At 56.6% G+C, this 23,503-nt stretch overlaps 1 protein-coding gene across 3 annotated transcripts; it reads right to left on the bottom strand.

Annotated features, from left to right (window-relative positions):
* Positions 1-1,473: 1,473 nt before the first annotated feature.
* Positions 1,474-21,279, bottom strand: LOC144738987 (TNF receptor-associated factor 2-like). Of its 3 annotated transcripts, none has more exons than XM_078621999.1 (9): positions 21,185-21,279; positions 13,559-13,820; positions 12,756-12,834; positions 10,356-10,454; positions 9,899-9,970; positions 8,949-9,527; positions 8,588-8,765; positions 4,040-4,188; positions 1,474-2,833 (listed from the first exon to the last, which is right to left on the bottom strand). In XM_078621999.1, exons 2-9 carry the CDS (start codon positions 13,801-13,803, stop codon positions 2,609-2,611), a joined length of 1,626 nt encoding a protein of 541 aa, XP_078478125.1. In that variant the 5' UTR covers positions 13,804-13,820; positions 21,185-21,279; the 3' UTR covers positions 1,474-2,608. The 3 variants fall into 3 exon arrangements, with proteins under 3 accessions (XP_078478125.1, XP_078478124.1, XP_078478126.1); XM_078621998.1 differs by lacking the exon at positions 21,185-21,279 and adding an exon at positions 18,750-18,947; XM_078622000.1 differs by lacking the exons at positions 1,474-2,833; positions 4,040-4,188; positions 21,185-21,279 and adding exons at positions 5,845-6,932; positions 18,750-18,947.
* Positions 21,280-23,503: the final 2,224 nt, after the last annotated feature.

Here is a 23,503-nt window from a genome sequence, read left to right as displayed (position 1 = left end):
TAGTTAAGTTGAAGAATGCACAAACACCCGCACAGAAAGGGGGGATCGAACCCAGGCAGGCTCCTGGAACTTGTGGCGCGGCGGAGAGGCGGCGTTGGGTGTCCCCCCTCCGCCTGCACACACACATGTATGTGTGTGTGCAGGCGTGTGTATGCGCACACACGTGTGTAGGTGCACACGTGTGTGTACGTGTGTACACACACGTGTGTATGCGCACACACGTGTAGGTGTGCACACGCGTGTAGGTGTGTACACACACGTGTGTACGTGTGTAGGTGTGCACACACACGTGTGTTTACGTGTACATACATACCACATACACACGTGTGTATGTGTGCACGCGTGTGTAGGTGTACTGGGGGAGGACAGCTAAACACACAACGCGATTCTAAAAGCCGTTTGCAATCTTGGACCGGTGGTCGAAACGCGCCTTGAGGTGCGTCTCTTGCACCGTCGTCTGTGCAAGAGGCACCCAACTCGGCCTTGACAGACGACGTCAAATAATCAAAACCTGCTCCTCTCCCGACTTGTTATTTATTTGTTGTTTTGGTCATCCCCGACTCGCCACGGGCACCACGGGTATCCCGCTCGGCCGGTGGTCGCCGCTGAGGTCGAGAGAGCGAAGACAAAAGACGAAACGTGCAGCAGCAGACACCCACAGGCTGCCTGCTGCTGCCCATGGATCGTGATGATGGCCGACGTTGTTGTTGTTGTTGCCGTTGTTGGTGCCGTTGTTGTTGCCATTGCCGATGTTGTTGTTCCGCGCCCGCCCCGTACCGTTCCTTCTGTACGGAGCCGTTCACGTCGTGCCGTCAAGCGCACCGAGGGCCGCTTTACCGAGGTGGCGATATCGGCACTCAAAATGAGCGTCGATTGACCGATCGATCAATGCTCCACTTGCCCGCAGTGGTCCGTCTGGGTGGCTCTTCCGGGCTCGACATTGGCATCGATGATCGATGATGTTGACAGCCTCAAGGCTCCCTTCAAAGAGGGTCCTGCCACGGGTGGGAGAGGCGGCCCCGCTCGACATTCCCCGCCCGACGGCAAGGACAGAAGCGACCTGGTCATCACGAGTGATGGCTCAACCAAGTGGCTCATCATCATCGTCGTCGTCGTCATCGTGTGGACATTCATAGCAGCAGCCACACACTCTCAACGCGTGACGTTCATTCTAAATGTTGGAGGGGGGGAAAAAGCAGAGCACCCGGAGAAAGATCCACGTGGCCGCGGGGAGAAAGTGAAAACAAATATACAGCAAGGGTCAGGCTCAGGATGCAGCCGACGACCTCCTGTATAGCAGGCGAGGTAGTTAACATCTCCTGGCCACCGCGAGATGTTTCAGTTTCTGTGCAAGGAACTCGCCGACAGCTGCCGAGGAGTCTAAATCACCGGTGGTGAGTGGAGCACGGCGGTGCAGGAACCTTCACCCCATCGGCGCCCCCCCCCTCCATCCCCCCTACCACCCCCCCCCCCCCATCGCCTGAACAGGCTGCTGGGGCAAGTGCTGTTCGTGAGTAGCAGCACACGAGGCGGTGGGTGGCCAGCACCTTCGTCTCCCCAGTGGCGATGTTTACACACCGCACCAGGTACTCATTTGAGGCCGAGTCAACCTAAGGCAGGCCCAGGACCAGTTCGGATAATGAATCTGTCACTGGCGTTGACCGTGAGTGGGAATCAAGCTCGTGTCAAAGCTTGCTTCGAATTTGCAGTGCGCTAACCACGACACTACCACTCACCCCACACAAAGACAAAGATCCCCCGGACAGCCTTCGACAGACTGTTGGGGCAAGTGCTGTTAGCGAGCACCTATGAAGGCCAGAACGTCACACGAGGGGGTGGGTGGCCAGCACCACGCCCGGCCGCTTTTGTCTCCCCAGTGGCGATGTTTACACACCGCACCAGGTACTCACAGCGCGCTGCGCTCACCACGACACGACCGCTCGCCCCGCACAGAGCCCTGTACAGCCTGAACAGGCTCCTTTGGGTAAGTGGCACTCGCTCGCTCGCACGGCGCTTCCCACCCTCACTGGCCACGCACCCGAGTCAGTGAAGGGAACGCCGAGTCAACAGGCGTTGCTCTCCTCTCGCCGCGGGGAGGAAGGGGAGCGGAGGAAGGGGACTTCCTCCCATTCCTCTCCTCTTGGCGAGGGAATAGCAACGCCGGCTGTCACAGCGTTCCCTTTATGAATCGGCGCACGGCCACAGCTCCACCAAACCCTAACCACCACCACAACCACCACCACCACGACAACCACCACCACGACCACCACGACTACCACAACCACCACCACCACCACCACCACGACCACCACGACCACCACCACCATCACAACCACCACCACGACCACCACAACCACCACCACAGCCACAACCACCACCACCACAACCACCATCGGAAGCGCGATCCCTGGCCTCGACGTGGACGCGCGCTCGTCCCAGCGCTCGTCCCCAGGGCCAGCCGCCCGCCAGCCGAATCTCCATCCCCCCCACGGCGGCGGCGGGTCGGGCGGCCGGAGCTGCGGGCCTCCGCGTGCGCCGCAAGGCCCGGCCCGGAAGCCACCGCCGACGGAGGCCCCCCCCCCGCGACCGGCCGTCCCGAGTCGTCGACTCAGACCCCGTCGGTCTCGACGATGCAGCGGATGAAGATGGTGTCGTCGCGCACGTAGGCCTGCCGCTGCTGGCCCTGCAGCCGGGCCAGGGGGCAGAAGAGGGGGCAGCCGCTGGCCACGTTCAGGTCGCCCGTGGGGCGCTGGAACGAGGAGGACGTCACGTCCGGGCGGAAGGCGTCGATCACGTGCTCCCGCCGGTCTTGGTCCAGCAGCATCATCGTCACCTGCGGCGTCGCCGGGGGGGTCGGTCGTGGGGGAGGGTGGGCACGGAGGGTGGGCACGGAGGGTGGGCACAGAGGGTGGGACGCACGGTTAGGCCTCAACGCGGTCAAGGTTCGGCGGCCGGTGAGTGGCTGGGTGAGTGGGTGGGTGAGTGGCTGGGTGAGTGGGTGGGTGAGTGGCTGGGTGAGTGGCTGGGTGAGTGGGTGGGTGAGTGGCTGGCTGAGTGGGTGAGTGGCTGGGTGAGTGGCTGGGTGAGTGGCTGGGTGAGTGGGTGAGTGGCTGGGTGAGTGGCTGGGTGAGTGGCTGGGTGAGTGGGTGGGTGAGTGGGTGGGTGAGTGGCTGGGTGAGTGGGTGGGTGAGTGGCTGGCTGAGTGGGTGAGTGGCTGGGTGAGTGGCTGGGTGAGTGGCTGGGTGAGTGGGTGAGTGGCTGGGTGAGTGGCTGGGTGAGTGGCTGGGTGAGTGGCTGGGTGAGTGGGTGGGTGAGTGGGTGGGTGAGTGGCTGGGTGAGTGGGTGGGTGAGTGGCTGGCTGAGTGGGTGAGTGGCTGGATGAGTGGCTGGGTGGCTGGGTGAGTGGCTGGGTGAGTGGGTGGGTGAGTGGGTGGGTGAGTGGGTGGGTGAGTGGCTGGGTGAGTGGGTGGGTGAGTGGGTGAGTGAATGGGTGGGGAAGTGGGCGAGTGGGTGGGCGAGTGGCTGGGTGGGTCGAGTTGAAACAATCAGAACCTTCACGTCGTGAACGCTCTTGCACCACGAGACAATTTAACTTGTTTGGCTGCGCGACTCACCATCTCGTGTAACCGCTCAGCCATCATCACTCACCCATTTACTCATTCACTCACTCAACTACCATCTCCCTCACTCGTGCCCACTCAACTGGTCTCGTGATCACCTCTGACTGGAGTAGACTTCTCCTGGACATTCAGCAGTTCGCCTGCTTAATCTCCTTTCATTCCTCGATTCTAGCATTACACCCATTCCCTTCATCTCCCCTCACCCCTCCACTCCTTCCCATCCCTCCCCTAGAGCCCTTTCGTAACCCCAGGCGCCCCGTGGTACGGCGACTCATTCCCCGGCGCTTGCACGTCCCTTGCCATTTAAATCACTCTGTTGTTGTTGTCAGTGCGTTGAAACTATGTTAGGCGTGCATTGAGCGAAGGCGGCTTGATGCATATAAGATAAGATAATCCACCCCGAGACTCCAGTGAGGCACCTTGTACTTGAACGGCCACGGCAAGAGGGCGTCGTGATCCCCCTTCATGATGACGAAGAACAGCGAGAGGTGGCTGCCACGGCCGGCGCCGTCCCCATTTGGGTAGAGCCGGAGGCACATCTTGTATCCATGCTGGCTTGTGTAGAACGCTGTGTGTGTGCACGCGTGTGCGTGTGTGTGCGTCACGACGAGGTACGGGTTAGTGACGTGGAACGGGACGAGCAAAGACAACGTGTACCACCGCCGGCATCGCCACGAACGCTCGCTCCGTCGATCCGATCATCGGCGCTGCAGAAAAACAACGGTCGAGCGACGGCGTCGCCCCTCGTGGCACCTTGTGACGCCACGTAGCACCACGTGGCACCACGTGGCACCACGTGGCACCTCGTGACGCCACGTGGCACCACGTGGCACCACGGCGGCTTGCTACGCTGACCGCACGGTTCTGCCCGCGACGCCACGGCACCTCCTGTAACGAGACATTTCTACGCGACGCCACCTCCAGTGACGCGCTTCCTGTAGCGAGTCGCTGCTTTCTGGTGACATCACTTCATGTGACGTCACTTCCTGCTACTGCATGCCACTTGCCATGACATCACTTCCTGTAAATGAGACACAAGCTCACGGTGACATCAGGTTATGGGAGACCACTCCCTGTCACAGCACGCCACTTCCTGTAACATCATAACTTGCTGCGGTATTTCATCAGCAAGAACATTTGTGATTGCGCACTCTTACACGAGTCCAGTCCCTCACGAATGCGCATTGATCACGCGCCGCACTCGGCTCTCCGAAACAACTTCGTTCTGAGGCTCTTGCAGAACTGGCTCGAACTCATGGATCCCGATCGTGAGCTGGTAGCGGCGTGCGAGGCTCCCACGCGGGTACAGCAGCAGGTCACCGCGAGCCGCGGGTCGGAGTCGATTTGGGTCTCATCACGAATCAAACTCGTGATCAGATCATATTTCACCACTTCCTCCAATGTCACTTCACGTAACAGCACGTCACTTGCTGTGGCGTCTCATCACTTCCCGTGGCTTCCCATGACATGGCTTCCCATGACATGGCTTCCCATGACATGGCTTCCCATGACATGGCTTCCCATGACATGGCTTCCCATGACATGGCTTCCCATGACATGGCTTCCCATGACATGGCTTCCCATGACATGGCTTCCCATGACATGGCTTCCCATGACATGGCTTCCCATGACATGGCTTCCCATGACATGGCTTCCCATGACATGGCTTCCCATGACATGGCTTCCCATGACATGGCTTCCCATGACATGGCTTCCCATGACATGGCTTCCCATGACATGGCTTCCCATGACATGGCTTCCCATGACATGGCTTCCCATGACATGGCTTCCCATGACATGGCTTCCCATGACATGGCTTCCCATGACATGGCTTCCCATGACATTGCTTCCCATGACATGGCTTCCCATGACATGGCTTCCCATGACATGGCTTCCCATGACATTGCTTCCCATGACATGGCTTCCCATGACATGGCTTTCCGCGACATTGCTTCCCATGACATGGCTTCCCATGACATGGCTTCCCATGACATGGCTTCCCATGACATGGCTTCCCATGACATGGCTTCCCATGACATGGCTTCCCATGACATCGCTTCCCATGACATGGCTTCCCATGACATTGCTTCCCATGACATGGCTTCCCATGACATGGCTTCCCATGACATTGCTTCCCATGACATGGCTTCCCATGACATCGCTTCCCATGACATCGCTTCCCATGACATGGCTTTCCGCGACATATTAACATGATTAATCTTCCTTCCATACGGCGTTCGAAAAGCGCACGGCAACCGGGCGCTCAGTTTGCTCGTCCAATCGGCGTGCGGCATCCCTGTACCCTCCAGCGCAAGCAAATGGATCGCGCCTCGCTTCCGTTGGTCCCACGTTGCCGTCCTCGCGATCAGCCGTCAAGCCGCGTTCCTTCCACGTGAGTCGAGGTTGGGGTGGTTCCTGCATCGGGTCGTCCCAGTCACTCGCCGCTTTTGTTCGCGACGTCGCAGGGCCGGACACAATCCGACTTCCCGCGCCACCGATCGCCAAAATTCCGTCTCGCCCACCGTCCGCGCATGTCCACGTCACTCCCGAAAGCTTTGCAGGCCCTTGGGCAGCGCACGGCAACGTCCCGGTGCAATGTTCTTCGCTGCAAGGCCCCGCGGCGGCGGCGGGTTACGGGTACCCCCCTGACATGTGGGCCCTCCTGCCCACCGACATTACACTAAAGTGAAAACACCCCCCCCAACCACCCATCATCATCCTGCTGCTGCTGTAAAACCCCCAATGGTTTAAAATGGTGTCGTGGACCTCACACTGATGATGTCCTATCGACCAAAGTGACCCCAACCCCTCTGAAAATTAGAGAACCCGGTCCAGGTGCGGTTAAGATTGCTGGGTTGGTCATGAATCTCTCAATACCCTCAGGAGCACACGTCCACAGTTTTATTTTGCCGGTGATGACTTGGCTCCAGCGGTGGCGCTTTGGCGCTTTGGCGTGCTTGTTGCAGAGAGGCACGCGCTCCGAACCCAGCCGGCCGCCCTGATGAATACTGCCGGCGAGACTTGGAGAGTAATTCTGCTGCTGTTCGCCGTCCGATTCGCCCGGAGTGGACGTGAGAGACCCCGCGACGTCGCTCACAAGAGTCGGCCCCGTCTTCGCGATGCCCGCGTCACGCTCCGCCATTCGCCCGCCCAGCGGCGGTGACGTCACCACGGCGCTTGCGCCAGGCTAGGTGCACTTTAAGGTCACGTGGGGTGTCGAACGGCCGCTTGTCAGGAGGTTCGCGGGACAGACCCAGGTGGTGCCATGGGTCGACCCACTTGAGATGACCGATGCACCACCCGTGTCCGCTACTGTGCACGCGCACCGCAGCAGCAGCAGCAGCGGCAGCAGCGGCAGCAGCAGCAGCGGCAATGACCACGTCCCCACTGGCAGCAGCAGCAGCGGCAATGACCACGTCCCCACTGGCAGCAGCAGCAGCAGCGGCAATGACCACGTCCCCACTGGCAGCAGCAGCAGCGGCAATGACCACGTCCCCACTGGCAGCAGCAGCAGCGGCAATGACCACGTCCCCACTGGCAGCAGCAGCAGCGGCAGCAGCAGCAGCAGCAGCAGCGGCAATGACCACGTCCCCACTGGCAGCAGCAGCAGCGGCAGCAGCAGCAGCAGCAGCAGCGGCAATGACCACGTCCCCACTGGCAGCAGCAGCAGCGGCAGCAGCAGCAGCAGCAGCAGCGGCAATGACCACGTCCCCACTGGCAGCAGACCGATGCCCCAACGTCGCTCATGAAGAGCTCTCACCTGAGTTTTGGCCTGGGTGGTGCTGGTGGTGGAGGGGGGGGGGGCTCAGGGTTCCAATTAAAATTAGTTCCGAACATCAAAGACAAAGATGCCCCCGTGGAGCCTCGACGGAACTTGTTGGGCGAGTGCCGACAGCGAGTAGCAGCGCCTATGAAGGCCGGAACGGCACGCGAAGGGGCAGGTCGGTGGCCGGCACCATGCCGGCTGCATTTGTCTCCCTAGCGGCGATCTTTATATTCAGGTTCTCGTTTGAGGCCGATTCAAGCTTTGGGAGGGCTCAGGACCGATTCAGATAATCATCACCGATGTTGGTGGCTGTGAGTGGGAATGGAACTCGGTTTGTAGCCGGGCTCATAGAGCAGCGCGCTAATCACTACACCACCGCTCCCAACATCCCAACATCACCACCACCTTCACTAGTGCCCTCGCCATCATCACGATCGGTAATATCCTCACCACCACCACCAGTAATGTCTATCATCAACTTCATCACCATCAGCTAATGCCACTCATCATCATTATCACCATCATCACCATCACGGACATCCCAAACAATGACAACGATTTCCCGTGTAGTCTGTAACAGACTGTTGGGGCGAGTAGCAGCACCTATGAAGGCCGGCACGGCACACGGTGGGTGGCCAACACGATTGTGCCTGGCCCACCTGTCTCCCCAGTGTTCATTTCCACACACCGCACCAGGTCTTCTCATTTGAGGCCTGGGGAGAGGCCCAGAACCGCTTCAGATAACGACCACTCCCCACAACTTCAACGCCACCACTACCAGCACCATCAGGCAGCCAACATCCATCATCATCATCATGGACACCATCATGCAATGTCTATCCAGCAGCCAGTGCCTGCCGTCATCATCATCAATATCCTAACCACCAAAACCACCACATCCAACATCATCACCATCACTAACATCCTCACCACCGCGCCTCCATCATCGTCACCATCGCGACGGCAAGACGTTAACTACCTCGCTTGGTCAAGATCGAACCCACGGCCTCCTGGATACCGGACAAGGTAGTTACCATCTCATAGCCACCGTGCTGCTGCTGCTGCTGCCATCGTAGCGGTGACAGAGCACAGAAGAAGTCTGTGCAGCCCGTGGCTGGCGCCGGGGTGGACGGGGCGGAGGAGGAGGAGGGGACGACGGTGGCGGCGGTGGGGGTGGGTGGGTGGGGGGGTGGTGGGCAACCTGGCGAGTAGAAGGCAAGGTTGCGCCCTTCGCTGGCGTCGCGACTGCGCTGGCGGAAGCTGGAGATCTTCCACAGGAAGACTCCGTCGAAGGTGGCCGCCTCGAGCGAGAGCAGGCGGCCCCGCAGCTCGGCCAGCGCCGCCTCCTTCGCCGCCAGCTGGCGCTCCACCTCCCGCATCTGAGCACGGGGGGAGCAAGCAGGGAGAAGAACTGCGGTGACGGTGGTGGTGACGATTGCGGTGCTGACGGAGATGATGCTGATGGTACTGATGGAGATGGTGCTGATGGTGCTGATGGAGATGGTGGAGATGGTGGTGATAATGGAGATGGTGGTGGCGACGATCACCGCCACCGCCGCTACCTTGGCCTGCGCCGCGTGCAGCTGCTGCTGCTCCTCCCGCCGCTGGCGCTCCGTCTCGCGCTGCGCCACCGCCACCCTCTCCGTCTCGCGGTCCAGCACCTTGACGATGTTCTCGAACGCGGTGAGCATGCGCTCCACGCGCGCCAGCCGCCCCAGCACCACCGCCGCACCACCCTCCTCCTCCGCCCCTCCCTCGGCCACCGGCGCCGCCGCCGCCGCTCCCTTCTTGCGACCGCCCTTCGCGGCGCCGGCTTGCCCCCGTCGTGGCGATACTGACGTCAAGCTGGCGCTGTTTATCCCGGAGTCCACCTTGTTCCAGCTGCCGCCGCCTCCGCCGCCGCCGCCGTCGCCGCCGTTGACGTCGAGCCGTTCCAGGAGCTCCTCCAGCTTGCGCACGCGCGACTCGACGGCGCCGACTCGCCGGGGGACGGCGCCGGCGACCCCGTTCTCGAGGGCGGAGCGCTCCGGCGCGGGGGGGACGAGGAGCGCCGAGCGCAGGGACGCGAGCGGCGCCAGCAGCAGCCGCAGGTGAAGCGGCACCGCCGCCTCCTCGTGCCGGGAGAGCTCGCCACGCGAGACCTGGTGCCGTAGGGGGGGGGGGGGGAGACGTGGGGGGGGCGTGCGGGGGGGGAGTGCGGACGGGATCGTTGCCATGGCGACGGAGCGAGAGAGCGCAGTCGTCGCGTCGGCGGCGATCGTTGCCGTGGTGACGACGATGTGAGGCTCATGGCGGTGATGAGAGCAGCGATGATGACGATGATGGTAATGGTCAAGCTGATGAGCATAACGCTACTGCTCCGACCGATGCCAATCACGACGACGATGTTGGTGATGGCACCCAAGCAATTGCTCGGCAGAAATCGCTCATCGGTAACCGACGCGCGACAGGCGTGACGTGACCACCACCGCCGCCACAAATTCGTGCTGGAATCCATCCGTGCGGCGCTCACCTTGACCGTGCAGCCGACGTCCTGGAAGGGGCAGGGCAGGGTGGAGAACTCGCAGTGCTCCTCGTGCGCTGACTGAGACGCACACACAGGGGAGAGAGTCAGGGGAGAGAAAGCCGAGATGGGAGGGGAGAGAGGGCAGCGATGGGAGAAAGGAGGGAGGGTGGAGAGGGGATGTGAGGGGGAAGAGAGGGAAGTGAGGAGAAGAGAGGAGAGATTAGAGGGGAGAAAGAAGAGAGAGACAGAGAGGGAGGGAGTGCAGAGGGAGGGGAGAGGGTGTTCGTTGCGTGGCGCGCTAACGACTGCACCACCGCTCCCCCCTATCTATAATGCTACACCCCCCACCACCACCACCACATGCATAGCAGCCCTGGGACCCTATCCCCCCCACCCCCCCTATGCCAATCCCTGAACGAGGTCCCAGGCGTGGCGCCCGCCCCTCCCTCCGCCCCCCCCTCACCCAGTACTCCTTGACGGTTCCGGTCCAGGGGCAGCCTTCGTTAACGCAGCGAGCGGAGAGGCAGTCGATCTCCCGTTGAGCCGCCCTGTCGTGAAAGGCCTGCCAAAGCATCACCATCATCATCGTCGTCGTCGTTGTCAGCAAAATCATCATCCGCAGCAGAATTACCATCATCCGCATGAGCAGCAGTGGCATCATCATCAGCAATATCATCATCAGCAGCATTAACATCACCATCGGCTTAAAGCTTTCACGACTGCAGGGATTCATCTTCTTGGTTCTTTCGTGACTTTACCGAAAGAACCAAGAAGATCACCATCGGCGTCATCGTGATCAGCATCCAAAGCATTATGTACCCGTAGCATTATGTATGTTGAACTTTTTTCGCACCGTACGTAGTCAACCGTGCTAATTGGATGTGCGGGGGGGGACAACAAACTAAACCCAAGGCAGTTCTCACGAAATTAGTTCGTCAATCTACATCATTTAAAAGTGCACAGCTCCAGTAGCTTCCTAATATTTGGAAGGAAACAGCGTTCCAGACGGCCGCCGAAGGGCATCTGAAAGTGCGCGCGACACGGTGGACCGTGTTTGTTCGATGGCGAGCGAGCAGCAGCGGCGTCAATACTTGAACGGCGCCAACCGGAATCATCAGCTGGCACCGCTCAGAGCCTGGCTTCCAACTCGAGTTTAGCCGCTGCCTGTGGTCAAACAGTGTCACCCTCAAGTGGTCTCAGGCCCCATCACCGGCGACTCGCAGAATGTTAAGAGCTACACGGATATCTACGCAGACTTGCCTAGAGACTCACCGGCTTACACGCCGATGAACAAGACTCTCAAACGAGAGACACACGGACTCGCACAGAGACACGCAGTCTCGCAGAGGGAACCACAAACTCGAATAGACTGAGTTGCGATTAAACTGGGTTCTCAAGCGCCGAGGGTTGGTGGCTTCAGCCCGGTATCCGACGACTCGCGTAGAGACCCACAGACTTACGTGGAGGCTAATGGTATCACAGACTCATAGACTCGCACGGGGACGCACAGACCAACACAGAGATCCAAAGACTCACAGAAAGACTAGACCCACAGACTCAGTGGATGGTCTCAGCCCGGCCACCTAAGACTGCACAGACAAAAACACAAACCGTCACAGGTGTGCTCCTCATGCGGATAAAGGTAAAAAAAATATGTCTATTCTTCTTGGACACAAGGTGCTGCAATGCTCGCTGCAGAGATTACAATGGAACATCTCACATTGCTGCCTTGCGTTGAACCGATGGTTCAAGGCAATCCTGACCCTGCTGATGAGGACCCTGAATGTCGAAACCGGTCCAGAGTTTTGCTTGTGTGAGACACGGGCTGTGTGTGTGAGACACGGGCTGTGTGAGACACGGGCTGTGTGTGTGTGACATGGGCTGTGAGACACGGTCTGTGTGTGTGAGACACGGGCTGTGTGTGTGAGACACGGGCTGTGTGTGTGAGACACGGGCTGTGTGAGACACGGGCTGTGTGTGTGTGACACGGGCTGTGAGACACGGGCTGTGTGTGTGAGACACGGGCTGTGTGTGTGAGACACGGGCTGTGTGTGTGAGACACGGGCTGTGTGTGTGAGACACGGGCGGTGTGTGTGAGACACGGGCTGTGTGTGTGTGACATGGGCTGTGAGACACGGGCTGTGTGCGTGAGACACGGGCTGTGTGTGTGAGACACGGGCTGTGTGTGTGAGACACGGGCTGTGTGTGTGAGACACGGGCTGTGTGTGCGAGACACGGGCTGTGTGAGACACAGGCTGTGTGTGCGAGACACGGCTGTGTGTGTGAGACACGGGCTGTGTGTGTGAGACACGGCTGTGTGGGTGAGACACGGGCTGTGTGTGCGAGACACGGGCTGTGTGTGCGAGACACGGGCTGTGTGTGTGAGACACGGGCTGTGTGTGTGAATCACGGGCTGTGTGTGCGAGACACGGGCTGTGTGAGACACGGGCTGTGTGTGTGAGACACGGGCTGTGTGAGACACAGGCTGTGCGAGACACGGGCTGTGTGAGACACAGGCTGTGTGTGTGAGACACGGGCTGTGTGTGCGAGACACGGGCTGTGTGTGCGAGACACGGGCTGTGTGGGTGAGACACGGGCTGTGTGTGCGAGACACGGGCTGTGTGTGCGAGACACGGGCTGTGTGTGTGAGAAACGGGCTGTGTGTGTGAGACACGGGCTGTGTGTGCGAGACACGGGCTGTGTGAGACACGGGCTGTGTGTGTGAGACAGGGGCTGTGTGAGACACAGGCTGTGTGAGACACAGGCTGTGTGAGACACAGGCTGTGTGAGACACAGGCTGTGTGAGACACAGGCTGTGTGTTTTAGACAGGGGCTGTGTGTGGCTGTCTGTGTCTGGCTGTACCTTCGTGTTGTCGAGAATGGACAGGTGGGGGTCGAACACGTTTTCATCTGTGCATTTGGCGCAGGTCATGTGCCTCTGCCTGCCGAGGAGACACAAAGGGGGGCGCCACGGCAGCGAGATGTTGACTACCTCGCCTGGCACACAGGAGGTCGTGGGTTCCATCCCGACCCTGACGCCTGCTGCTGCTGCTGTGTGTTTGGAGTCTGCGTGTCTCTCTCATCATCATCACGGTGGCTATGAGATGTTGACTACCTCGCCTGGCACACAGGAGGTCGTGGGTTCCATCCCGACCCTGACGCATGCTGCTGCTGCTGTGTATTTGGAGTCTGCGTGTCTCTCTCCCCCTGGTTTTTCTCCGGGTCTCCTGGTTTTCCCCTCAACGTCACGCGATCACAGTATTTGGCTGCTCTAAATTGCCACGTGATGAGCCACTTCGTTGAATTGTCATCTGTGATAGCCACGTCACTTCTGAAAAAGAGCTAAATACTTTCCTGGGGGCCTTACCTGGTAAAATAATAGACGCTGCCAAGCTTGGTGGTGTTCATTCAGACGCTGTCTTTCCGACAGACCTGTTCTTCACCTGAGGACGGCTGCTTGCGTTGTGGCCGAAACGTCGTGAGAATTGAATTTTATTATGTTTAATTATTATTATTTAATTATCTCCCTTCTACGTGATGACTTTACCGAAAGAACCAAGAAGAGGAAAATAAAAACAGTTTTAGTGATTAGTTTAGTTCAGAGTCACAGGCCTGGCAGCATCGACGACGATTCTCACGGGAGAGTGAGAGCATCTCTTGGCTCACCGGACCAGCTGAGCCAGGCAGGCCTGGCAGTAGCGGTGGCCGCACTGCGTCTGCACCGGCGTGCGCAGCAGCAGGCGGCAGTGGCAGCACAGGTGCTTGGGGTCGGGCGCTGAGGAGCCCAGGATGGCCGGGTTCAATCCAGCCGCAGCCTCCGCCGCCTCGTCCCCCTCGCCGTCCTGGCCGGCGGCGTCCCTCCCGGCGATCGACTCCGGCCCATGTGCGCTCGCTGGCACCGCGTGGGCCATGCACGGCTCAGAGGGGCCTGCAGGGAGGGAGGGAGGGGAGGGGAGGGAGGAGAGGGAGGTCAGGCAGGTGCCTTCGCCGCTATGGTGCTGGTAGCGCAGCAGCAGGGGATCTGGTGATGGGTTTTTGAGGGTGATTTGTTTTCATGTTGGTGTCTATGAACACAGTAACACACAATGGGACTAATGTTACACGGGAAACCCGCGTTATAGCCTTGATTAAAAAAGGGAGCACATAAGCAAAAAAAAACTAACAAAAATTATAATAAAAAAAGAAGGGAGGGTAATTGAGCACATGTGGTGTACTGGCCACCCACCCGCACTCTAACAGCACTTGCCTCAGCAGCCCATGTGGGCTACACAGCGGGGGAGGATCTTTGCCTGTGTCTGTGTGTGCCATTGTTCTTCACAGTCAACCCACTGTGTTAGTCTATGGGTCAGTGTTAGTCTATGGGTCAGTGTTAGTCTATGGGCCAGTGTTAGTCTATGGGTCAGTGTTAGTCTATGAGTCAGTGTTAGTCTATGGGTCAGTGTTAGTCTATGGGCCAGTGTTAGTCTATGGGTCAGTGTTAGTCTATGAGTCAGTGTTAGTCTATGGGTCAGTGTTAGTCTATGGGTCAGTGTTAGTCTATGGGTCAGTGTTAGTCTCTGGGTCAGTGTTAGTCTATGGGTCAGTGTTAGTCTATGAGTCAGTGTTAGTCTATGGGTCAGTGTTAGTCTCTGGGTCAGTGTTAGTCTATGGGTCAGTGTTACTCTATGGGTCAGTGTTAGTCTATGGGTCAGTGTTAGTCTCTGGGTCAGTGTTACTCTATGGGTCAGTGTTAGTCTATGGGTCAGTGTTAGTCTCTGGGTCAGTGTTAGTCTATGGGTCAGTGTTAGTCTATGGGTCAGTGTTAGTCTATGGGTCAGTGTTAGTCTATGGGTCAGTGTTAGTCTCTGGGTCAGTGTTACTCTATGGGTCAGTGTTAGTCTATGGGTCAGTGTTAGTCTATGGGTCAGTGTTAGTCTATGGGTCAGTGTTAGTCTCTGGGTCAGTGTTACTCTATGGGTCAGTGTTAGTCTATGGGTCAGTGTTAGTCTATGGGTCAGTGTTAGTCTCTGGGTCAGTGTTAGTCTATGGGTCAGTGTTAGTCTATGGGTCAGTGTTAGTCTATGGGTCAGTTAGTCTATGGGTCAGTGTTAGTCTCTGGGTCAGTGTTAGTCTCTGGGTCAGTGTTACTCTATGGGTCAGTGTTAGTCTATGGGTCAGTGTTAGTCTATGGGTCAGTGTTAGTCTATGGGTCAGTGTTAGTCTCTGGGTCAGTGTTAGTCGCTGGGTCAGTGTTAGTCTCTGGGTCAGTGTCTACAGTAAACCCACTCAATGGAGGAACAGCGACACGACACGGACTCTCTGCTGAAGCCCTCTTGTCGTGGGGAGCAGCAGCAGCAGCAGCAGCGAGACCTCCACTTTCGCTTCTCGTTCCTGAACCGTATTGTTGCTGCTATAAATAAAATATTATTTATTTATTATTATTCAGGTGGAGCACACAGACTTTTCTGTGAATTTTTATTATTCTTTAAATTCCCCTGCCCGCCCCCATATCCGTGGGATTCGTCCGCCCATATCAGATGATAGTGAAGGCGGTGGCGGCGGCAGCAACTACGCAGTGAGGAGCCGTCGCTACCAACAATTGCCTGAGCTTTGCGGTCCTCTTTACGTCAAGGTGTTCTCGGCACCGATCAACGACAAGTGTTCGCAGTGCGGGAGGAAACCGGAGCACCCAGAGAAAACCCACGCGTGCGTGCAAGGGGGAAACACTCGATCCTGTACAGACGGAACAGGTAAGAGAGAGTCCACGGGTTTGCTCTTACCGCCTTCTCCTGGCAGAACCAGTGTTCAATGCCCACGGCAAGGGAGTTCCACGACCGTGTGTGATCCACCAACCGTCGCAGGCTGCACAGTGTTGCATTACAAGGCAGGTGGCACCACCACCACCCAGCTAAAATAAATAATGTATTTTTTCACGAACATTTTTCTAAATATCACTATTACGCTCATTTTCCCAGCGTCTTGGCGAGTCGCGCTTCAAAAAAGGGATGCTGCTTAGCTCAATGGGCTTTTCTTGGGAAATAAACTTCTGATTCAAATGTTTTTTTCAGAGGTGGGGGTTGGGACTTTTTTGGTAATGTATGATCTCAACGGAGTGATTTGCATGGTAATTGTTCAGCCTTGGGGATGTTTTGGCCTATACTGGGTTACACTGTCAGTGGTTACTCTTTAGCACCCATGCAGAACTACCATAAAGTGGCGGTGACGTGACCACAGCACTTGTGCCAGGTTCGATGCACTTTAAGTGCACACTTTGAGGCCACGTGAAGTATCGAAGGCTCTCTGCTAGCCGGTCACGGGACAGACTGACCGAGATAACTGGCTGTTGCACCACCACCTGTGCTCCCCATTGTGCCAACTCGCTGTATTTTATCCGCCCAGTGCAACGCTCGTTGTTGTGAGCGTCGCTTCTCCAACCACTGCTGTTGTTGGGAGGGCGACTGCCTCTACTGCCCAGTAGCGTTTTACAGAGACCTCCTCCACAGAGGCCAATCTTGACACCGCTGGTCGGCAAGTCCACTCAGCTCCACATACTCCTGTACCGCATCAGTCCATCTCTTCTCTAGCTTATGCTGCGCCCGTTTAGCCTCCTGTATCCGTTCAAAAGGAAGCTGCTTGGGTATGTGGTGGCTGGGCATGCATGCGACATGACCCAGTCAACGCAGCCTTGCCTGCTGGAAGAGCTCACTGATGGGAATGTGTCCAGACCTTTCAAGGATTGTGAGATCCTCACACTATCCAGCCTGGTGGAACAAACCTAGGATGGATCGCAGGCAGGCCTAAAAGTTTTAAACTGACATAGATATTCCATGAGAAGATATAAACTACCCGCCTGGTACACAGGAGGTCGTGGGTTCGATCCCGACCCCGACACCTGTATATTTGGAGTTTGCGTGTCTCTCTTGCTCTCTCATCACCATCACTGCGGGCAATATACCGTTCCGTGGTAGTCAAGCGGTAGCGGAGGTCTCGGTTTACAGGTTGATCTACATTCCCACCCTCACCTATCGTCATGCGCTTTGAGTAATGACCTAAAGAATGAGATCGCGGGTACAAGGGGCCAAATTGGGGTTTCTCCGTGATCGGGTCAGGAGTTCCGTAATCCGGGAGAGCCTCAGAGTCGAGCCGCTGCTCCTCCGGATCGAGAGGAGCCAGTTGAGGTGGTTCGGGCACCTTGAAAGGATGCCCCCCCCCCCCCCCGGTAGACTCCACCTGGAGTTCTACCAGGCAGCAGCAGCAGCAGAAGCGTCCCACTGGGCGAAGAATTCGAGACCGGCCCAGGACCACGCTGGCGGTGGGACGGTGTCACTCAGCTGGCCTGGGAACGACTGGGAATTCCTCAGGAAGAGCTACAGTCTTTGTATAGTTTATAGTAGTGTATAGTGTATAGTAGTGTATAGTTTATAGTAGTGTATAGTGTAGTGTATATTAGTGTATAGTTTATAGTAGTGTATAGTGTAGTGTATAGTAGTGTATAGTTTATAGTAGTGTATAGTGTAGTGTATAGTAGTGTATAGTTTATAGTAGTGTATAGTTTATAGTAGTGTATCGTAGTGTAGTGTATAGTAGTGTAATGTATTGTAGTGTAGTTTATAGTAGTGTATAGTAGTGTAGTGTGTAGTAGTGTAGTGTATAGTAGTGTAATGTATCGTAGTGTAGTGTATAGTAGTGTATAGTGTAGTGTATAGTAGTGTATAGTTTATAGTAGTGTAATGTATCGTAGTGTAGTTTATAGTAGTGTATAGTAGTGTAATGTATCGTAGTGTAGTGTATAGTAGTGTATAGTGTAGTGTATAGTAGTGTATAGTGTAGTGTAGTTTATAGTAGTGTATAGTGTAGTGTAATGTCGTGCTGGAGTCTGTCCCCAGCAAGAGAGAGGTGTGGACCGCCCGACTCACCACGCTGCCCTCACCGGGACAGGCGGACTGACTGAGAGTCGAACGAGAAGCGACTTCGTTACCATTTCTGAAAGCAGCCAGATCGCTTTCGAACACGAGCTACATCGCTTGGCGATGGGCCTCAGCAAGTCAAATAAAAGTGTCAGCGTTGTATAATTCCAGGGCTCCACGTTTGTCAAGCGCAGAGAGACCATCACCACATCACTCTCTCTCACGAACTCAGCCTCATTAAAGTTTGTTCTTGGGTGAGATCGCGTTGATAGAAATGTGCCACCCTGGCCTCTCCCGAGTTCTTAGCTAAATCAACTAAACCAACTTGAGCTCACGTCTTGCTGATGCTGGACCGTCTTCAACAATTGACAAAGCAGCAGACAAACCTCCATCAGTCTTATTATTTATATATATACCGTATATCACACTCGTCCTGGCACATATTTTTAATTTATATTGTCTTATTTACGCCTCGATATATGTATAATTGTGTTAAAATGTATTTTCTACGTAAGCCCGAGGAGGCATTTTCCTAAATCGCCTACCGCGATGCAGGCACCTTATGTGGACTGCGTGTCCAGGCAAGACTGGAGGAAGGGACCAGGCCTCAGGCCTTCTCGCAGGGTTTAAACTTATTGTTTAACTATTTAGACGTTGTCTAAACAGTACAATACTTTACTGCTTGGAAATTCACCAGCCATTTACCTCAAGGGAACTTCCTTCTCTAAGCTTAAGTTAGTAATATAATTATATTACTATTACTGCACTGTACGCCGTTGAAAGCGTTCATTTCCATCAATACTTCACCACCCCGGTCCATTAAATTGGTTGGTGAATTGTAATTAAACTTGATTCGAGTCGCCACTGATGAAAGCCGCGGGGAGAATACGAGGTGAGTGTGTTTCTCTCTCCCTATACAGTAATTAAAATATGAATATACTATAGCAGTGAAATAACCATAGTGTACTCACCCGAAGATGAGGGTGTAAGTAAAAGCGTTTTACTCATCAACATGTCCTCCCCTACATTGGGAAAGTACTGTAAAGTACACAAGCTCTGCACAGTACACAAGCTCTGCTCAGTTCCGATAATTGCCCGTGGGACGACACGAAGTCTTCCCGATGTCGGGAAATCCCCGCCCACTGCTACAACGACGCGAGGTGCTGAAAGGGGAATCCCCTTCAACGCCCACCCACCCACCATAGCCCCCACCCACCATAGCCCCCACCCACCACAACCCCCACCCACCACACACCCCACACCCACAAACCACCCCCCCACAACCCCCCCCCACAACCCCCCAACAACCCCCCCCATCACCCCCCCACAACCCCCCCCCACCACACCCCCCCCCACAACCCCCGCCCACCCCACACCCCCCACCACACCCCTCCACCGCACACCCCACCCCCACACACCCCCCACCACAACCCCCGCCAACCCCACACCCCCCACCACACCCCCCCAACCACACACCCCACACCCCCCAACCACCCCACCCTACCCCACCCCACCCCCCCCATACCACCCCCCCCCCACAACCCCCCCACACCACCCCCCCCAACCCCCCCTCACCACAACAACCGCCATTCGCCACTAAGTGGCGGTGACGTCACCACGACGCTTGTGCCAGGCCAAGTGCACCTTGAGGCCGCGTGAAGTGTCGAACGCCCGTTGGCAGGAGGTCACGGGGCAGACCCAGTCGACTGACCGAGATGACCGAGATGACTGGCTGATGCACCACCTGTGCCCCCTACTGTACCAACTTGCTGTGCTTTAGCCACCCGGCGCTCCGCTCGTTGTTGTGAGCGTCGCTCCTCCGCCCTCCGTTGTTGTTGGAGGGCGACTGCCTCCAACTGCCCAGTAGCGTCCTTCACGAGCCTCCTCCACAGAGGCCGATCTTGACACCGCTGGTACCAGTCATCGGCAAGTCCACTCAGCTCCACGTCCTCCTGTACCACATCACTCCATCTCTTCTCTAGCCCGTGCCGCGCCGGTTTAGCCCCCTCGATCCGGCCGAACAAAAGCTGTTTCGGCATGCGGTGGCTGGGCATGCGGGCTACATGACCCAGCCAACGCAGCCTTGCCTGCCGGAGGAGCTCACCGATGGGAGTTTGCCCAGATCTTTCCAGGATTTGTGAGCTCCTCACACAATCCAGCCTGGTTAAACCCAGGGTGGATCGTAGGCAGGCCAGCCTAAATGTTTCCAACCGGCGAAGATGCTCCATTAGGGGGGTCCACGTTTCGCAAGCGTGGGGAAGGGAGGGAATGACCATGGCCGAGAAGACCTGAAGCTTCGTGCGGAGCGACAGACCAGGTAGCTTTCACACCGCGTTACGCAATCGATGAAAAGATATTGCCGCTCGACTGATTCGGAGTGAGACCTCTGTTGTTAAAACGGAGCCAGTCATGAGCACACTGCCCAGGTATGGGAAACTCTCCACTCTCCACTACTGCCCCATCACCGATTAGGAGTTGTGGGGGTGGAGTGTCCGATAGTACAAAATACCCAGGCAGGTGCTTCGTTTTGGTGGGGCTGATGTAAGGCCCCACCTCTTAGTGGCACGCTCCAGTCTCAGCAGCAGCGTCTCCAACTCCTCCTCTGAATGAGCAGCAATTACCAAATCATCGGCATACATAACGTGGTTGACCAATAGGCCCAGGGGGGTTCGTCAGCAAATAAACACACGTCTGAGGCCACCACCATCACCATCACCACCACCATCTGAGGACACCACCATCATCACCACCACCACCACCATCATCATCACCACCTCCATCACCACCACCATCTGAGGACACCACCATCATCACCACCACCACCACCATCACCACCATCTGAGGACACCACCATCATCACCACCACCATCACCAGCACCATCTGAGGACACCATCACCACCACCATCACCACCACCACTATCACCATCTGAGGATACCACCACCATCACCACCACCATCTGAGGCCACCACCATCACCACCACCATCACCACCATCACCACCACCATCACCACCACCATCACCACCACCACTATCACCATCTGAGGATACCACCACCATCACCACCACCATCTGAGTACACCACCATCACCACCACCATCTGATGATTCCATCACCATCACCATGATCATCTGAAGACACCACCACCATCACCGTGATCATCTGAGGACACCACCACCATCACCACCACCATCACCGCCACCATCTGAGGATTCCATCACCCTGATCATCTGAAGACACCACCACCATCACCACCACCATCACCACCACCATCACCGCCACCATCACCATGATCATCTGAGAACACCACCACCACCACTTTCACCGTGACCATCTGAGGACACCACCACCATCACCACCATCACCACCACCATCACCACCGCTTCACGAAGGAAACGCGACCATACCTGGTGTTGGAGAAGGGCGAGACGTCCATACAATCCGAAGCACAGCAGCCCCAAGGATGCTGATCGGTGAAACTGTGTTCCGGTTTCAGGATGTGAATGCTCAAGCCACAGCACACGGGCTTAAATAAATAAATAAATTCCGCGGTAACCCCCCACACACGTAGCCGTGGGGGACGGGGAGCTGTAAATCCCCAAATACACAGCAGCAGCAGAAGGCATCGTCAGGGTCGGTACCGAACCCAAGACCTCCTGTACACCAGGCGAGGTAGTCAAGATCTCATAGCCACCGTGATGATGATGAGAGAGAGAGACGCAAACTATAAATATACAGCAGCAGGCATCGTCAGGGTCGGTACCGAACCCACGGCCTCCTGTACACCAGGCGAGGTAGTCAACATCTCATAGCCACCATGATGATGATGACAGAGAGACGCAAACTCCAATATACAGCAGGAGCAGCAGCAGGCGTCAGGGTCGGGATCGAACCCACGGCCTCCTGTGTACCAGGCGAGGTAGTCAACATCTCATAGCCACCGTGATGATGATGAGTGACAGAGACGCAAACTCCAAATACACAACAGCAGGTGTCAGGGTCTGTACCGAACCCACGGCCTCCTGTACACCAGGCGAGGTAGTCAACATCTCATAGCCACCGTGATGATGATGAGAGAGACGCAGCAGCAGCAGGCATCGTCAGGGTCTGTACCGAGCCCACGGCCTCCTGTACACCAGGCGAGGTAGTCAACATCTCATAGCCACCGTGATGATGATGAGAGAGACGCAGCAGCAGGCATCGTCAGGGTCTGTACCGAACCCACGGCCTCCTGTGTACCAGGCGAGGTAGTCAACATCTGAGTACCGAGCCCACGGCCTCCTGTACACCAGGCGAGGTAGTCAACATCTGAGTACCGAGCCCACGGCCTCCTGTACACCAGGCGAGGTAGTCAGCATCTCCTGGCCACCGTGGGTCTCATGACTGGGCCGCACTGGCGATCAGGGCGGTGTTTGTGCGTGAACACCGGTGACCATTATTACAACCGGTGTTTGGCCTCCCCTAAGTCGACTCAGCCTTAAATACGTACCTGGGACGATGTGGAAAGGGGCCGTCCATAAATGACGTCACGCACCCAGTGTGGGGGGGGGTCAGACACTTGTGACGACGGAAGGGGGGTTGAGAAATGTGACGTCACATCAAAATGCGCAACTTTAATAAATAAATAAAGACAACACGTTCTACTTAATTAATTAGACTTTTTAAAACATTTTTTCTCCTACAACATCAGAGTGTAGCGCCACATTAAATACGTACTACAATGACAATAGTTTAAAGCGATTTGAAGCGTGTTTTATTTTTTTGGGGGGGGGGAGGGGGCAGAGCTTTGTGACGTCATATTTGAGGGGGGGTCTGACTTTTTGTGACGCCGTGTGACGAGGGGGGGGGGTAAGAAATCGTCCAAAATCGCGTGACGTCATTTATGGACGGCCCCTAAGTCGACTCAGCCTTAAATAAGTACCAGGTACGATGTGTAAACAACGCCTTTTAATAGGACGTTGAGGCTTTGCGAACAATCTTTGCGTGTGATTGTATGTGCCTGTGTGTGAAAGTGCACCTAGCCTGGCACAATCGCCGCCACCGCCACTGGCTTGTGTGAATGGAGGTGTCGTGTCCACGTGTGACTGTGATGCTGTGTGCGCATCGTTGTGATGCAGCAGCAGCAGCAGCATCGCCGTCATCATCGTCAGACACCATCCATCGATGTGATAACTTTCATTTCAAAGATTTTAAAAACGCCGCCCACGGAGTAGATACTGAATCATTATGACGCGCGTGACTGAAATAGCGGCGTTAATAAAGGCGACGTGGAAAACGGCCTCGTGGTAAGACGATATAATTCTGTTTTCGCGAATGTTTTACTGGTAGGAACCTCCTGGTTACACCAGCCCACAGGGGATTATTGTGTCCGTGGTGCAGGGAGGGGCTGGGTGGGGAGAGGCTGGGTGGGGAGGGTGGGGCTGGGTGGGGAGGGGAGGGTGGGGAGGGGCTGGGTGGGGAGGGGCTGGGTGGGGAGGGGCTGGGTGGGGTGGGGAGGGGCTGGGTGGGGAGGGGAGGGTGGGGAGGGGCTGGCTGGGGAGGGGCTGGGTGGGGAGGGGCTGGGTGGGGAGGGTGGGGCTGGGTGGGCTGGGAGGGGTGGGGAGGGGTGGGGCTGTATAGGGAGGGGCTGGTCACCCCGTGGTGCCCTTATAAAACTCAACGTTTCACCTACTCACGCCGGCTTGTGCCCGCCCTCACAGTCGGGCATATTTGCGGAATACACCACG

Source organism: Lampetra planeri, unplaced genomic scaffold (assembly GCF_965212315.1).
Source record: "Lampetra planeri unplaced genomic scaffold, kcLamPlan1.2.h2 scaffold_125, whole genome shotgun sequence".
Classification (NCBI taxonomy): domain Eukaryota; kingdom Metazoa; phylum Chordata; class Hyperoartia; order Petromyzontiformes; family Petromyzontidae; genus Lampetra; species Lampetra planeri.
This window is presented reverse-complemented; position numbering and strand designations above follow the sequence as displayed.